A 17,884-nucleotide genomic window follows, 5' to 3' on the forward strand; every position below is an offset into this window, starting at 1 on the left:
TCGCACTCAGCCCGCCAAAGCTCTAGGCTTACCCTCTGGGCCTGCCCAACACCTGCAAACTAACAATTATATCCCAAGGTCAGGCGAGAAGCTGAGATCATGCACTTCCCAGGGGGGCATACATACTACACAAGCTCAAGCACACATTCACCCCAGCAGTCACTCCCCCCCATCCTGGCAGAGACGATAAATGGCATGGGAGATAAAACAGTGAAAAAAGCATCTTTAAGAAAGCAGTTAACCTCTAATGCAACAGACCAGGAGTTTGCCTGGACAGCATTCTATGGCAAGCGAGGCCTGAGCTTGACATAGTGTGAGTTATTGCTGAGAACAATAAAAACACTGGTTGGATCCAGGCAAAATTTTATGCTAATAGAAGGAAAAAAATAATTTGTGCCAGTTTTCCCTTCCTGGTGCAGACTCCCCTGGTGCAGGCTCCCCATACCATTCCTGAGGCTCCTGTCCCCCAGGAGCAGCATTTTTGGGAGATTAATGGGCTGCAGTGGAAAGGGGGGATCAGGAAATTTCTATTCTACTGACACAAAAGCCTTTTGTCAGCAGAAAATTAAGTCTGGACTCAACCCATTATAACTAATCCCGTGTCCTAGTCTCACAAAATAGTAATAACACTTCATGCTGCAGTGTGGATAGTGGGGAGAAAAAACTAATGAGATACTGCAATAAAATTATAAATAATGTAGAAATATTCTGGCAACCCCTAGTGAGGCTTGAAAGCAAGGGAAGTTCAGAGATGGCTTGCCATCGCCAGCCTCTGTTTCATGACCCTGATATTCCTTGGAGGTCGTCTCCCATCCAAATACTAACCAGGGCCAGCTCTGCTTAGCTTCTGAGGTCTTCTAAGACCTAAACATAATTTCTTCTTAGTGACAAGCCATGGTCCCTCTAAGCTGTGGAGTCTTGTGAGCAAAAATTCTACTTTGTGAGCTACTGGCATTAAAGTTGTGAGTGAGTGATTTGGCTGCTGCATACATTAGTTTGCTCTGGAGCCATCCTTCCTGTGCTAAAAAAAATGTGTGAGTTGGAGGCGAAAAAACTGTGAGCCAGTTCACACTAACTCAGCTTAGAGGGAACACTGGTGACAAGGAATGATGGGGACATGGAGATAAAAAAGCCCATGTTCACCCATACACTTCATGGACTGCAACATCATACAATGATTTCCATGAGTCAAAGGATCATCACAGAGCATCCACAAACAGACGTTCTGTATCAAACTCAGTATTTTTCAATGTAGACAATTCACACATTAGCTATGAATAACCAAGTGATAAATAATTAAATACAAATATATCCAAGCTTCTTGGTTCAGCTTGTGGAGACCACTTCACAGATAGTTTTGCAGTTTCCCAGGCTACTGTTATCTGGAAGATTTTAGCATCTATATGAGGGCCGCCTTGTTGGGCATGGCTCAAGGCTTCATGGCCACTATAGCAACTGTTATGCTTTCCAAGTATGTCAACAACTTCAGAAATGCTGATCATGCATTTAATTTGATGTCTGCTGGGTACTTCTATACCTTTAGTGTACCCAATTCATACATCAGGGCATGGATTTGTGGTACTCCCAAACCCTGCAGGGGTAGAGGACCAATGACAATGACATGCTCCTAGTAGATAGAGCAAATTCATATTTGAAGTAGAACATGTCCAGTGATATAGCCGTTCAAATGCAGCTGTTGAAGTGATCTCTGACTCATGAAATCTTATGGTGGAATAAATTTTATTAATGCCTAAGATGCCACTGACTTCCTATTTTGTTTCGCTGCTACAAACTAACATGGCTAAGCAACATGAATTAGTTTTCAAAATGCCATGGGAGATATTATTGTTGGTACAAGCTTTTCTTTTCAAAATTTGGCTCACCAGTCTAATGAATTTGGGGATGCTACAGGAGAGGGTTAGGGAGGCATGAAAGACACAGATGGAAATCCTTGTACTCACAAAAAACCTCTATTGTGGATCCAAGCCATTGTTTCCACAGGTTTTGAGTTCTTTCCCATGAATATTAACTGTGTGGGTTAAAACCTGTAGACCACTACTGAGCCTGTTTGCTGCAAATATTGTTAATATGTCATTGGAGAAGGGTGTGATGTCAGTGGTATTGGCCATTATCTGGCCATTCCTAAAGAAATTACCATTTAATACAGCATTGCTGAAAAAGTATAGGACATGAGATAATTTACCATTTTCCAACAAGGTAATGGAAAAGATGGCTATGGGCAATGTTCACCCTATTTTTCCCCCCTACTAAGCAGAGCAGTTCACATCCTGAGCAGATTATAACTGCTGCAATCTTAAAATGGGCAATGGGCAGTGCAAGACCCTGTGCAGGTTCAGATTGTGGCAGAGTGGGGCTTTCTGTGTTAACGAGTGGTTGCTTACACAGCTTAGAGGGAACACTGGTTATGGGTCAGCTCCACCAAACCAATCAGGGTGAAGGACAAGGTTTGGGATAGGTACCACTTTAGTGGACCATCCTAATAGATGATCTATGCCTGGAAATAGCTGAAGAGAGATTGATCTTGTTTGTACTTCTGCCTTGCTCAGTAGCACTTTACAGAAGTGACTGTCACATTCTTCTGCATTGTTTTGGATGGTTAGGAGTTAGAAGCACTGTTTTGAAGTGATTATATGCCTGTCTTACTAATGGATACCAAAGGGCAGCATTAGATGACTACTGTTTTTCCTCTGTGTTTCTGAAGTGGTAGAGCACTTCTCCCTTCTGCTCTTTTAATACATCATATGCAACTGCTCGAGAGAAATGCCTGAAGCTTTGAAGTACAGAAGCATTAGTATTTTGAGAACACCCATCAAATCTGTAAGCAGCAGTAGAATCCCTGAATGTGAATATGTGGGTTCTATTATGGGCTGGATGATGGTTAATAAATTAAAACTTCTAATGACAGAAGAGCTGATGGCTGGCTGACCTAGAAATGGTAGTAGTTTCACCTGTACTGATAGGGTTCTCAGTCACCGTGAACTAGCAGGTGCATCATTTGGGTGTACACCTGGATCCTGTAGTGCTGCTTGATGCACAGATAGCAGTATTATCAAGTGCTTTTACTTTGATTTAGAATTTAGCAAACATCATTTTTGCCTTAATTACCATCAAAAACAGCAGGTAGTGCAAAATTCTAAAGCCACCTGACAAGGACAACTCATAGAGAATGGAAAACAAGACTTCTGGCTTAATTAAACTGGTTGCCTATTTGTTTCCAAATCCAATTCAAGTGTCTGTGAACAATTTTATATGCATTTCACATAATGTTATCTCCCATATGTTCCTCCTTGCTCCCTAAGATATGTTTTGCCCATATAAAATCTGTAAGGGAAAGAATGACAGGATTCATACCTGGAGTTTTGACGTTTCTCAGCTGTGATGGGGTATCATAAATTTCTAAGATCCAGTCACCAGCTGCTTTTTCACCCCAGCAATGAGTAGTCATGAAATCCCAGTTTTTGAACCCTTCCATGGAATGATCAAACAACCTTAAAAAAAAAGCAATAACAATATACATGAAAAAAATCAAAATTTAAAAAGTAACATGCATGAAAAAGAGTTGCATCCACTTGTAAATATTGTTCATCAAGTGATCTACATTGCAGTCACCTATCTGGGACATGCGCTGGCCTGCCCGGTAGAAGCTTCCAAAGCTTTCTAAAGCCCTAGAAAGTACTCTCCCTGTCAAAATGGTAATATAATAGGAGGGAAATCCAACACTAGCCCAATGAAGACTATGCATTGTGTGAAGGACAAGGAGGACTAGTCCCAACTAACCATGAGGTCAAAATTATCAAGAATCCTCAACGCTAATTTGACATGTGGATTTAGGATCAGGAACAAAAGAAAATATGCAGCTTTAAGATTCCCAAAACAGCAAACCACATATTTATATGTAACAACAGCAAAACTTCAGTCAAGGAAACTGTTCAAAATGTCAAAACTGTTAGGAAAACATTTAGGTTTCTAAAATTCAAAACAGTCCGAGAGCCACCACCCCTTTCAGGAACCAAGAAAAACCCATAATAGAAAATAGATTCTTGCTGTAAGGGCAGAACTGGTTCAATCACACATTTAACTCACAAGGTTTCAACCTGATCCAGCAAGCATTGTGGAGGCAACTGAAAAGGCACTGTAGGACATATGGAACGAGCGGGTAGACAACTTTCAGAAATATCCCAGCTATCCATAGTGAGAGAAGATCAGGCTGACAAAAATGGCACAACCTGTTATGGAATGGTTTCTCTAGTGCCCCATCCCTGGATAAGGGAAGTAGTCAGAAGGGCTGCTTCTGGAGAGGCTGACACCTGTTAGGAGATTGAGATATGCCTTTAGGCCTTTGTTTGGAGTAATACCCCTTACTATGCTGCTACTGAAAGGTGAACTGTAATTTGTAGGTTGCAGCCTGCTGAAATTGACCCTGGGTATGATAAAAACCTTACCTGACCTGTACCTGGAGCATAGCCAGAAGTTTTAGCTCTTTAGTGTTATTCAGGGTGCACCACAAGGAGACAAACTAGAATTGCATCCATACGGTGCTTCAGTGTGGCTCAACAACCTCCATGTTCACAAACTTGACATCCAACTCAATAAAACAATGAGAACCATCAGTGGATGTATCAGTGGATGTATTAAACCCACTCTGGCCTATTGAATACCGATATTGTGCCACATCGCTCCCCTGCATCTCTGAAGACAAGATGCTATTCTTTGTGAATATAGAAAGATAATTGAAAACAGGGAGTTGCATGCCCACAAAGACATGGCTGATTTGGGCCTACCAGACTAAGATCCCAACACCCAGCAATAAGATCTGCATAAATCCTGCAATCACAAAATTTCAATCTAGGGAATGAATGGTTGCGAACATTAGGGCTGCCAAGTGGGGGCGGGGAAACCCCCGCTTTGGAGGCCTGATTTCCGCCGCCGCGGAATCGGGCCCCGGGGGGAACTCCACCCTCCTGAAGCGCAGCGTGGTTGCATCACCAGAGGTGACGCAGCCACGTCACTCATGTTGGGGGCATGGCTCAGATCGTCAAAGGGAAAACTCTATGGTTTTCCCTCTGACGATCTGGGCCATGCCCTCAACGTGAGCGACATAGCACCACCAAGAAGCTCCCGGAGCCCGGCGAGGCTCCCCCGCTGCCAAGGTAAGAAGACTTGGCAACCCTAGCGAACATGGATGGAATAATTTCCACCAGATATCTATAACCTAATAAACACCAATGAGAGGCCTGCAAGATTTGACTTGCCACATAAAGTATGGAAGAAGGCTAACAGAATAAAAATAGGTTTTGCCAGCTATGCAGACCTGTTGTTTAAATGGGACAAAATACCAGGACCGGAATGCAATTGTGGTGCAGCCTGCCAACCTATTTTCCATCTGTCACAGGAATGTGAGATTACTGCCTGCTTTCCAGGGAGATCTGACAGAGCTCTTTGAACTCTCTCCAGCTGCAACTGAATGGACCGTAAATTTAGATATTAGTATTTAGGCAGATTGCCCAATTGGTCTGCATACCTGCTGTATCAACTTGGTTCTGAATTTTATATTATTAGATGCTTCCTGGATGTAACTCTGCCATACAATAAATAATACTAGCTGGCTACTGTGAGTAAGACAGAAGAAGCTCAAGAATATACCTTCCTATCCAAACTACCCAATTTGTGTCCCTCCTTATTTATGGGGGCTAAATGATAGCATGCTTTTTGCTTATTATGGGTGGATTCCACAACAAGAGAGTTCGTTCTTGTGTGGGAGAAGAAGAACTTGCAACTGTGCTCCTCAACCCTCTACAAAAATTCAACCTTTCAAGTGGAGGATGACAGGGAGGCAGGTGTTATGGACTGCATTTTTAAAAGTTTGAAGTGCTGTGTAAACAGATAAAGGACTGTGAAGGGTTGATTCTTCACAGAGCCAGAGAGTCTTGAGTGACAGGCTGCTCCAAGCAATCTGATTGGTTAGCATCAGTTGAGCTGAACTGGATACTGATGAGAACTGATTTCAGCCCTAGCTGAGAAGATTCAAGTACTGACAGTTTTGGAATTCAACCCTGACTGAGAGCAGTTTAACACATACAGTAGAACTGGGGAAAGTTGGCAAGGAGAAGTGGGTAGTTAGACGGAGACTCCCATTCGGGCCAAGGAAAGGGGATAGATCTAGAGAAAGAAGAAAATTCCCTACCCAGTCAAACAGGGAGTTAGCTCTGAAGAGTGCAGAGATTCCTGGTCTGGTGTGGTTAGACACTGCTTGTAGAAACCTTAAGAGTCAGTTAAAAACTAGACGAGTACTGGTGTTTCAAGATAAGGGGTTTTGGGTACTGGAAAGAGTGTACCAGTCTTCTTTGAAATTTCTCCGTGACAAGAAAGAAAGAGGAGGACTTGGATTTCCAGACTGGTATCTGTATTATAAAGCTGCAGAAATGGGATGGAAATCTGTTAAATTATTAAGAGCTACGTCATACAAAGAAAATATATTTAAAATGTTTTACAGATGACACTGGTCACCTGATAAAGTATCTAAATGTTATAAGAATGTTTCAGGAAATTGTTGGAGATGTAAAAATAACATTGGAACATACTATCATATATGGTGGAGATGTGAGAAGATTTGTAAATTTTGGAAAAGTATAAAACAATTAATAATAGAGATTACCAATATAGAATTACAGTTGTTACCAGAAATCTATCTGCTTAATATAATACCAGATGGAATTAAATGTGATGATCTATGCATTATACTATATATCCTTACTATATCTAGAATCCTCGTTGCGAAGTATTGGAAAACTGATAAAATACCAAATCTAGAAGAGTTAACTATGAAAATCCTTGAAATAAAGGAAATGGACAAAGTAAATATGATATTGTCAGGGAAAGATGAAAATGTGTTTCAAAAAAGATGGCAAAAAGTTAACAAATGGATTGAGAAAAGTGTTTAATGTAAACTCCAAAAAAGTGATTTTTATATACTATGTAAGCCGCCCTGAGCCCGCGTGCAGGGAGGGCGGGGTATAAATGAAATAAATAAATACTATGTATATTTTTCTTTTTGTTTTTTGTTTGTAATGAAAAAATGATAAATAAACTATTAAAAAAATGAATAGCTTAAGAAACTCTCAGTAGCATGAAACATAAGAACTAAAGTCTGTGCATGTATTGGTTTTACCCCAGAGATTTCAACCCCTGATTTCACCTAATCTTTCCCCTTTATGTTACATAAAGCATTTTGTTATTTTTGAATTTCAAAACACCTCAAGTGTCATTTAAGTCGTTTAAGTTAAAGGGCGATCCTGACCCTCCCCTCAGGTTCCTGGGCTAAGCCAACAGCCAAAATATTGTACTGTGACAGGGTGGGACAGCCAGAGTTCTTCAGCAAAGAAGACAATACATTACTAGGGCAGCTCAGTCACAAAATGGAAAGAAAAACAGAGGGAAAATCATGCCTCTGAGAGAGGGAAGAGGACGGGGCTGTCATAGCAGGCTTCTGCGACTGTTCAACTGGCAAGTTTAGTAGATTCTGTAGCACAGAAAATACCACCTGTCTGACAGACTCAGGTTGTAAGGCTTGGACAATAGGATTAGTGGTTTTCAGAGCCTATAGAGACATGCTGCCTTCAGGTGAGAAGCTGTATCATGTCTGGTGTTTGGGGTGAACTGGTTGCCTATAGAGCAAGTGGATGTATTATGGTCTTCACCATGGTATAACAGGCAATAGGAATGGCCATCAGTTTGAGCCATCTTAATATCAGACTGGCTACACTTCTTAAAAAATGCCCTTTGAGCCATTTTGACTCACACCTGTGAATTCATGAAGCTATCTAGGGTGAAAAAAGGTGATTCAGCCAGAAAGAAACACCAGTAAAATCCATAAGCTCCTCTCTCTGCAGGGGATAGAGGAGACAGGCACTCTCCCCTCCTACCATGTGATCATTTGGGCTGGAAAGCCAGTAGAAGGGGATAGCACCCTCTACAGCAGGGGTGGCCAAACATGCTTAACATAAGAGCCACATAGAATAAATCTCAGATGTTTGAGAGCTGCAAGACATGAACAAATATTACACATTTTTACTGGGATATATGCAAATTTGTTTTTTATTAACATTAAATGAGACTGCCAAAAATAATAACAAAAGTGGTAAAAGCAGATATTGATAATGATATTTATTTGTCCAATGATATTTGTTTGCTAATGATATTTAGCTTCCCCAGCTGCCCTGCAGGGAGCCACACAATATGTGTGAAAGAGCCGCATGCGGATCCCGAGCTACAGTTCGGCCACCCCTGCTCTAGAGCTCTGGAAAGCCTTGGAAGCTTCTACTACAGCATGCCTGCACAGATACAAGATGTGGGTCTGCACAGCAATAAACTTCAATGTTTTTAAGTTTCACATTATATAGATACTAGTGGCAAAGCTCGTTGTAACCTCAATACAATGAGCTCTAGAAAGATGCTGGCCTTGCGGTCCCCGCCAAATGGCAGCCTGTCTCTGCACACTGCCGACGCAGCGGGCTCAGAGGGGAGCATGGAGGCAGGTGAGCACGGCGCTGGCTGAGGGAGTGGCCGCAGCTCTGGCATGTGTTCATCGGGGGAAGGGGCGGTGGGCAGGGACAGGAGGTCTTGGCAGAGAGGAGAGCTGAGGCGGTAAAGGCTGTTCCACCAGGCTTCATGCACACCTGATGACAGCCTGCTCCCCTCAATGGCTGCTGGGGATGGAGACCTCGAGCAGGCTCCGTCAGACAGAGCTTCATGCTAGGCAAGGGGAAGGCATGCGAGGGTCGCAACTTGCGCTCCCAGGCTGCCCACCCCAGCCTAAGAAGTGGTGTTTAGCAGGATGGGATGGGCCGAGAGGAGATTGATGGTGGCTGGCCACAGAGAAGCCTTGGTGGTCTTCCGCTCCTGCTCATCTCTCCCCTCCCCCCATGAGGAGGGTGCTATGCAAAGCAGGCATTCATCCAGCGGAAGAAAGGGAAGCAGAAGGCCGGGCATGTTGGGGCGGGGTGAGAGTTCTGTGCGAGCGCTGCTGGGAGGGAGTGGCTGTGAGACTCTGCTCCAGTGGTGGGGGAGGGAGAGGCAAGCAGCCTGGGTGACAAAAGGGGCCCTCCCAGCCTGGCTTCGGTTTCTGTTTCCCATGCAAGCAGCCTGTCCCACCTGTAGCCTCGCACCCCACTGAGGCTGAGATGCTGGGCTCCGCCTCCTCAGCCACTGGATTGGTACATCATCAGACTTACAGTGCAGGAGCCCAAAGGCTGTGGGAGCATGTGGAACATTCAGAAAAGAGTCACACAAAAACGCAATTATTAATATAGAGAGATCATTCATAAGTGCCGTTTCTGAGGTCCAGACATATAGTAGTACTATATATTGCAATTATAATAGTGTTGTTGCTAGAACATAAGAAGAGTCCTGCTGGATCAGACTAGCATTTCATCTAGTCCACCACCCTGTCACACACATTAGCCAAACAGCTTCTCTGGAGGACTGACCACAGAGCATGGATACCAAGATCTGCTGTTGCCCTCTGGCACTGGTATTGACAGGTTGCTACATGACTGGTGATAGGTTTGGTGGCTTAAATGTGCATAGAGAAAGTTACAATATATAATATGGAAAGGGGATTGAAAGGGATGTTATGAAAGGGTATCATTGGCTGTAACCACACTATCATGGGAATGTATGCCTGTGCTGTTAGGCTCAATTTTATCAGCAGATCTCCTAAGTCACAGAATGTTCATATTTGAAATCATTGTGCTTGAGTATTGAGACATTAAGAGACCATTTCTGTGCTAGTGTAGAACTTTGTTGATAAAGTGTTTCAGTTCATTCTAAACTAGCAGCTGGATTTGTAAGCTGGATTCTGGCATGTATGACTAATGGAACATGAACTGGAAGTAGTATTCTTAAGCTACAGAGTGCTTTTCTGAGCTGTTCTCCATAGGGGCTCCAGTGACAGCTTACAGACTGGAAGAAGTAACAACAGAGAAATTCAAGACAACATTCTTTTAGTGCAGTCCCCGTTATGCTACCTATGAAAGCACTATGAAAACTTTCTCAACTGTCAAGTTACTACAGTCATTTCTCCCAAAATCTGACATGCTAAGTCTTGGAAAAATGTCCACATCAGTTAATGTTTAGTTTTTTTATACCTCCACCCACTTTTCTATTCACACAAGCAGAAACGTCTCTAATTACTTTGAATAATAAATCGCAAACCTCTCGACCTTTATTGTGAGTGATGGGAAAAACTTCTACACGTTAATTAAAAATGGGTTGGATCAAAATAATTAAGAGTGTAGCTCAGGGGTCCTCAACCTTTTTGAGCCTGAGTCACCTGAGGAATTCTGACACAGGGTGGTGGGCACAAACATGAAATTGCTGCTGCAGAGATGGAGCTAATCACAAAGTGACTGGGAGAAAAAAAATCCCAACTTTAAATAATGGGGTCTGAACTTGCTAAGACTGAGAGGGTGAAAGATCTTGGGGTCATAGTGAACAGCTCAATTAAAATGTCAACCCAGTGTGCTGTAGCAGTGAAAAAGGCAAACTCTGTGTTAGTGATTATTAGGAAAGAGATTGAAAATAAACGGCCAATATTATAATGCCCCTGTGTGTATCTATAGTGCAGCCTCATTTGGAATTCTGTATACAGTTCTGGTCACTGTATCTCAAAAAAGACATTGCAGAGCTGAAAGAAGTACAGAGGAGAGTGACTAAGATGATTAGAACACCTTCCCAATGAAGAAAGGAAGGAACTGGTTGGCCACTGTGTGAGACAGGATGCTGGACTAGATGGACAACTGGTCTTATCCAGCAGGGCTCTTATGGTCTTATGAGAGTTGATTATGCATAACTCTAGTAGCAACTCAACTATTCAGCATTTCAGGCAGAAGCTCTACTTAACAGGATGTCTTTTTAAATGAACATATTGTTTTATTTTCTTGCTTACACACAGCTTCCCTTCAGTCACATTATGAAAATTCATGTGTTGTGGTGGCAGCTGATGCGGAAGCAAAGATTTTTGAATAGGCTTGTCAGCCCCCAAGTGGGGGCAGGGGATCCCCCACTTGTGTGGGCTTGGGCCCGCCCCCCAAAAATATGTCCCTCAGCAATGGTGGCAATGTGATGATGTCACTTCCAGAAGTGATGTCATTATATTGTGACATCATGGGTGACGCTTTATTTTAGGCAAAACTCTATGGTTTGTAGCCATTTTTACCTTTGCATTTTTACATTTTTAGCTTTGCACAAAAAGTAGAATGTCACTCTGATGCTGCTGATGCAATGAAGTCACTTCCGGAAGTGACATCATCAACATGCTCACCCACGGAACACCTCCCAAATCCCCCCACTGGCAGCAGCTAAGTACCTGGCAATCCTATTTTTGAATCTCCACAGCCAATCAAATTTTCAATGGCCCATTAGAAACCCCATCTGGCCTTTCCAACTTACTAAAAACATCTGGTAGGTGCCAGGAAAAATGTTGGTGGGCCCCATGTGTTCAACAGTTGCTAAGTCGGGGACCCTGTGGATAGCTTTTTTCATAAGTAAATTGTTTCTGTTTACCCCTCATTGATTCCTCTCCCTGCACTTTCAAAAAACTGCTCCTTAGGATGGGGATGATGAAGAAGTTTACAATGAGATGGGAAATTGGTGAAAATTGCTCCTTCTGTTCACAGAGATAGGTTGGATCATTTAAACCTAAGTTTAAACCCTATCCTTAAAACATCCCCCCAAAAGATCTTCACAGCCTTTCCTTGAAACCTAAGAAGGCAGCAAATACTATAACCCTCCTAGGCAGTTCTTTCCTTTCCTGAACTACACTTACAATTCAGAGATGTCCACCTTTTAAATTCAATTTTTATTTTTTGCTTTTTGCCATACTTTAACACCTTTCTGATAATCTCTTCTGTTATTTTTTGAAATAACTTAAAACTATCAACATGGATGTCTCCATTAACCTTTCTCCCTTTGTTTTTCTTTCTTGAGACACAACTGTCCTTAAAAACATTTCCAAATTGTAAACATATCTCTTGAACTTATATAACCTTTAATAATGAACTTTTCCTTAGCAATGCTGACAAGGCTTGCTTTTACATGGATATGATGTCACTTTTAACATAACCTAAAGCAGCACTGAGTCTTGGCATGTTTTTCTAATTTTATCAGAGTTCCTCTCTAATATTTTCCTCTCATAAATGTACCAACAAGTAATGCAACAGATATATGACAAGAAATGAAATAATTTCTAGTGTAATAATACATTGCAGCAGAAAACAAAACAAAACACTTTACATGTTTTATTTTAGTATAAGGTTTTATGGACTAGAGCCCCAAATGTGTAAAAAATGAAATATTCATTATCAGTAGATTACTTTCCTGTGATTATATCCCTAGGTTATTGTTGTTATCCATTTACTTTCTTCCACTACTGTGGAAACTGCACTTTTTCACAGCAAACCCCACCAAAGTTAAGAAAGCTTTAAGAAAATGTGTCTTAGTATCTTCAGAATCTACCAATGCCTCTTCAGGAGGAATGCCAGACCCCCTGGGGGGGGGTGGCAGTCCCCCGCTCCCAAGCCCCTGATCAGCTGGCCAGGGGGGGACTGATCAGCTGGCCGGAGGGGGACTTACTGCAAAAAAGGGAGGAACACCTGATGTTTTAGCAACATGCCTACATGACTTCAACGTGACCCAGAAGTGAGGTAGGCACATTGGGGTGATGGTCTGGTTTTTGCCTCAAAACCAGAGCATCGTTCCAATGTCCTCAACATGCCCACATCATTTCCAGGTTATGTTGGAAGTAATGTGGGCACATTGCTGAAACATTGGATGAAACTCCCTGCTCCCGGTAAGCCCACTCCCCATCCCTCTCCAGTTGCCACTCTACCTGGGACCTGGCAACTCTACTCTTTGGTTTGCAAAATTTCTTTACTTAAAACCTTTAGATCATCAGCTGCTTGACGTTAGTCCTTAAATGCAATCATAATTTGGAGTCATGCAATTTATTTGTGCTAGACCTACAGTAATCTCAGTTCTGAACTGGAATGCCTTTGTTATTGTTTGGGGCATACTTTACTTTGCCCTATATGTAGTGATGGTTTTAAATAAACACACCTTGTACACTGGAGAATACTCTTCTCACAAGAAGTGAATATTTCACACTATACTGCAGTTTAAAAGGAAAAAGCTAATTTCTTAAAAATGTAAACTTTCTTATGCTGTTTCTTACTTTCCAGCAACACTTATATCCCTAGAGCCACAGAACCTATTTATTTTTCATGCACTGAGTGCCTGCCTGGAGTGATGCTAATGCATTGCAATAGGACTTGCTTGTAGCAATTATATCAACAGAAATACTCTGAGCCTTTCAGGAGTATCACCATCCAGTTCAGACACAAATGGCAATACAACAAGGAAAAAACCCCCCAAAACTATACAGAATTCTTGTAAGAAAATAGAAACACATTGCTACTAAAAAAAGTGGAATGGAATTAGAGTTGCCAGGTCCTTACCCTTCCCCAGTGGGGGACTTTGGGGGAAAAGCCAGGAAGGTGTGTGGACTCCTCAGTGCAATGACATCATGCATAAATGCATAAATCATGTTGGAGATGCAGTCCCTTGGCAGGTGCTGGCGGTGCCCACTCACAAGAAACCATTTAAAAGGAAGCTTCCCTTTAAATGGATCCTTGTAAGAAGAGCCTGCCCACACCTGAATTCCAAGCGGTGAATTTGCTGCTTTAAGTTCAGGCACGCAGCCAGTAGCAGCCCCTCTCCCTCCCCTCCTGAAAATTTAAAGGGTTCTCCAGCTGATCAGTGGCCACATGCCCTGCTGATCAATTGAAGGGCCCTTTAAATCACACAGGAGGGGAGGGAAAGGGGTAGCCACATGGTGGGGCTTCCCCTACTGGCCAACTGGGTGGTGGTGGATAGGAACCCCCAAAATCAGAGGGTCCCCCACCCCCACCTGGAGATTGGCAAGCCTAAATGGAATAGGACACAGGAGTTCATAGAAATACTAGTGGAGGGTAAAAATAAAACATTCAGAGAACTGATGTATTACATTTTCCAATTTCAGAACCTGACTGGTTGATCAAGAGGTTTTAGATCCTTAGATGAAAAGGTGAATAAGGTAAAATATTACTGTCAAGGCACAACTGACTCATGGTGACCCCATGAGATCACAGCAGATCCCACCAATCAAAAAAGCTTGTCTGGTGGGCAGGCCCGTAGCTAACATGGGGCCCACGGGGCCCAGCCCCCTTGTGTTTCTTCTGGGCCCCCTCCCTCCGGGGCTGCCCCCCAAAGTGCTCCAAGTTACCACCTGCACTGTACTTCCATTTAATTAGCTGGTGGGCCCCCCCAAGGCCCCCTCCCAAAGAATTCCCTAGCTACGGGGCTGCTGGTGGGCACAAAAGAGAGGGCCTTTTTGGTGGCAGCTTCACCATTACAGAACAACCTCCACAGGGACGTCCCTGGGCCTGGCCCCATCACTTTTGATCTTCAGCAAGCAGCTGAAGACAATTTTAATAAGGACTGAATTTGACTACTTCAGTTTTTATTTATTCGTAGTCTTAATTGGTATTTTAAATTGCCATCTATTATGCATTTTATAAAAGGAGCTGTGGTGGCTCAAGTGGTTAAGATGCTGAACTGCAGGCTGTGGAAGGTCAGTAGTTCAGCAGTTCGAGACCCGAGTAGCCGCATGACGGAGTGAGCTCCCGTCTCTAGTTCCAGCTCCTGCCAACCTAGCAGTTCGAAAGCAAGAAATTGCAAGTAGATAAATAGGGACCACTTCGGTGGGAAGGTAACAGCGTTCCGTGCACCTTGGTGTTTAGTCATGCCGGCCGCATGACCACGGAAACATCTTCGGACAGCGCTGGCTCTTCGGCTTTGAAACAGAGATGAGCACCGCAACCCTAGAGTCGGACTCGACTGGCTTTCGAGCAAGGGAACCTTTACCTTTATGCATTTTATAACTGTTATTTTACTTGTATTATAAGCCACCTTGAGCACTGCAAGCTAGAAAGGCATTGATATTGCAATCCCAGGAGACAGCAGAATATAGAAGAGAGAATAGGAGAAGACCACCAAATACCAAGACATATGAACAGAGTTAGAGTGCCTCTGGGAAAAGAAGGTACCAATATGCCAATTGTCATTGCAGCCATTAGAGCAGTGCCTAGAAGTCTCAAAAATATGTGGACATTCAAGAAACACCTGGACATTCTGGGCACTGAGCAAATAATGCCAGCTCAGCTCCAGAAGACAGTGTTTATTTTTATTTATTTATTTATTTATTTGATTTATATACCACCCTCCCCACAAGCAGTCTCAGGGTGGTTTACATCACAATTTAATAAGTACAATTAAAACACTTTAAAATAACATTTTAAAAACAGAGTAGAATCATAAATACCATGTAAACAGGTTGGATCAGATGTCAATCATGTTAACTAAAGTGCAATAGTGGGCACCCCAGGCCACCGGGGGGGGGGAGGATAGGCCATGAGAGGGGAGGGGCATCCACCATTTCAACCAAAGGCTTGGTGGAATTGCAGTGGATCCCACATGGCCCTGATCTCATATGGGAGCTCATTCCACCAGGTAGCGGCTTGGAACATCAAGAATCCTGCAAAGATACACCTGCAGTTCCCAAGAATTTGGCTGGATCTTGAATTGCAGAACACCATCTACCAGTCAAATATCTGACTGTAACCAATGATGATGATGATGATGAATTTCTACCTCATGGAGTTTTTGAGGTAAGAGGTAGAGGTGGTTTGCCATTACTTTCCTCTGCATAAGAGCCTCAGTCCTCCTTGGTAGTCTCCCATCCAAGTACTGATACTATTTAGTGATTACAGTTACATCGAAGATCAGAGAAGTGACTTCTTCAGTGGAGAATATTGGAATATGACTATCAAAAGAAGGAAATGTGGAGAAAACGTAGAAACATAGAGCTGGAAGGGAACTCAAGGGTCATTTAGTCCAACCCCCCTGCACAAAGCAGGAAATCACAACTACCTCCCCCACTGCTCCCCCAGTGATCCCTGCTCTATGTAGCCAGCCTCCTCAGCCCTGAACCTGGGGTGGTCTTTCCCGAGAGAGACACACCCCAAAAATGACCTCTGAACCTCAACAAGCAGTGCCCTATAAAGCCTTGAGTTCTGAGAAACATGACCCCTAAGGGGGTAAAAAAGGGGCAAAATGTGTTCCAATTGTTTTTCATATGCCTGCCAGGTGTTGGATCCCCAAGCATCGAGAATAAATCCACGTTTCAAAGAAAGTAAAGTTTATTTCAAAGCATTGGAAAGATACTCAAACACGTTCTTTGTTAGAACTGAACACAAGCAGTTAGGGCAGACATGATAAAGGGATTCAAGTTAGATACACAACCAATGGATAACGTTCCCGCTGGCGGGCAGGAGAAAACGGTTGCTTGCTCAAGTCTTGGGAACCAGGCGAACAGTAGACAAAACACAGGTGCAGTTCACAGGCTTGATAAGTAAGAAGCTAACAGCGAAGCATACTCTCCCCCTCACATCCTCCAGTTGTTTTACTTTGGCATTACAGCAGGGAAAACACATAGGCCAGCTGGCAGGGACAGGGATCACATATGTACAAGCAGAAGTTACACAGAACACCATGGCAGCTTGCTGACATACTGCCCCCTCAAAAACACACCTTAACCTTCACCTCCCGGGCCGGGCGGGAGATCTCCCGGGCTGGGCGGGAGACCTCCCGGTTTGTCCGGGAACTTCCTGTGGAAACAACGAAGCAGGTAAGGGGCCCGAATATCCCCTTCTTCCACCCATTCGCGGTGCTGGGGACCGAAATCAACCCATTCAATGAGGTACCAGAGTTTACCACGTTTCAGCTTGGAATCAAGGATATCAGCGATTTCAAAATGCTCATCCCCCTCAAGGATGATCGGAGGCGGGGGAGAAACAGTCGGCCTCCATGTAGAGGTGCCAGGATCTTTCTTCAGTAAGCTCATGTGAAAGACAGAATGCAGAGAGCGCAAATTCTTAGGTAATACAACATCAACAGCAACATCATTAATCACCTTGCGCACCTTGAACGGCCCGATAAATTTCCAACCCAGCTTCCTGCTTGGGCGCAACATCTTGATGTTTTTAGTAGAAACATACACAAGGTCCCCAGGTTTCAGATCAAATCCCACCACCCTACCCTTGTCTGCCTGGGCCTTATAAGCTGCTTTAGCAGCATCGAGAGTTTGACACAAAAGTGGCCATGCAGTTCTCAGAGAAGAACACCAGGTATTAGCATCACCCACGGGACGGTCAGAGACCCCCTCCAGGAAAGGAAGGGGGGGGCTGTCATACCCAGAGACAGCCTTGTATGGAGACATGCCAGTCGAACTATGCACAGTGTTATTGTAACAGTACTCAGCCAGGGGTAACAAATCAGCCCAATCATTTTGTTGGTAATTAGTGAAGCAACGAAGGTACTGCTCCAAAGTTTGATTAACCCGTTCTGTTTGGCCGTCAGTCTCGGGATGATAAGCGCTGCTGAGCCCCTGCTCCACCCCCAAAATAGCGAGGAGTTCCTTCCAAAATTTAGAAACAAACTGGGTCCCCCTGTCAGAAATTAACTTAGTAGGCAATTGGTGGATTTTCACCACATGAGACATGAACGCCGCAGCCAACCTCTGCGCGGTAGGCAGTGAAGGGAAAGGAACGAAATGGGCTTGCTTAGAAAACAGATCAACCACCACCCAAATAACAGTGTTCCCCTTGCTCACAGGGAGATCAGTGATAAAGTCCATAGAGACCACTTCCCACGGTCTGGAAGGAGTAGGCAAAGGATGCAAAAGTCCAGGAGGTTTTCCCCCCCTAGGTTT

The 17,884-nt window shown here is 43.5% G+C and overlaps 1 protein-coding gene across 1 annotated transcript in view; it reads right to left on the reverse strand.

Annotated features, from left to right (window-relative positions):
- The window catches only part of PCSK5 (proprotein convertase subtilisin/kexin type 5), a 491,368-nt gene that overhangs the window by 157,016 nt on the left and 316,468 nt on the right, over positions 1-17,884 (reverse strand). The window contains exon 13 of the mRNA XM_015409257.1: positions 3,373-3,509. Within this exon, the coding sequence (XP_015264743.1) occupies positions 3,373-3,509 (137 nt within the window). The remainder of the gene's footprint in view (positions 1-3,372; positions 3,510-17,884) is intronic.

The sequence above is a fragment of the Gekko japonicus genome, unplaced genomic scaffold, assembly GCF_001447785.1.
Source record: "Gekko japonicus isolate JY-2015 unplaced genomic scaffold, Gekko_japonicus_V1.1 scaffold325, whole genome shotgun sequence".
Taxonomy (NCBI): domain Eukaryota; kingdom Metazoa; phylum Chordata; class Lepidosauria; order Squamata; family Gekkonidae; genus Gekko; species Gekko japonicus.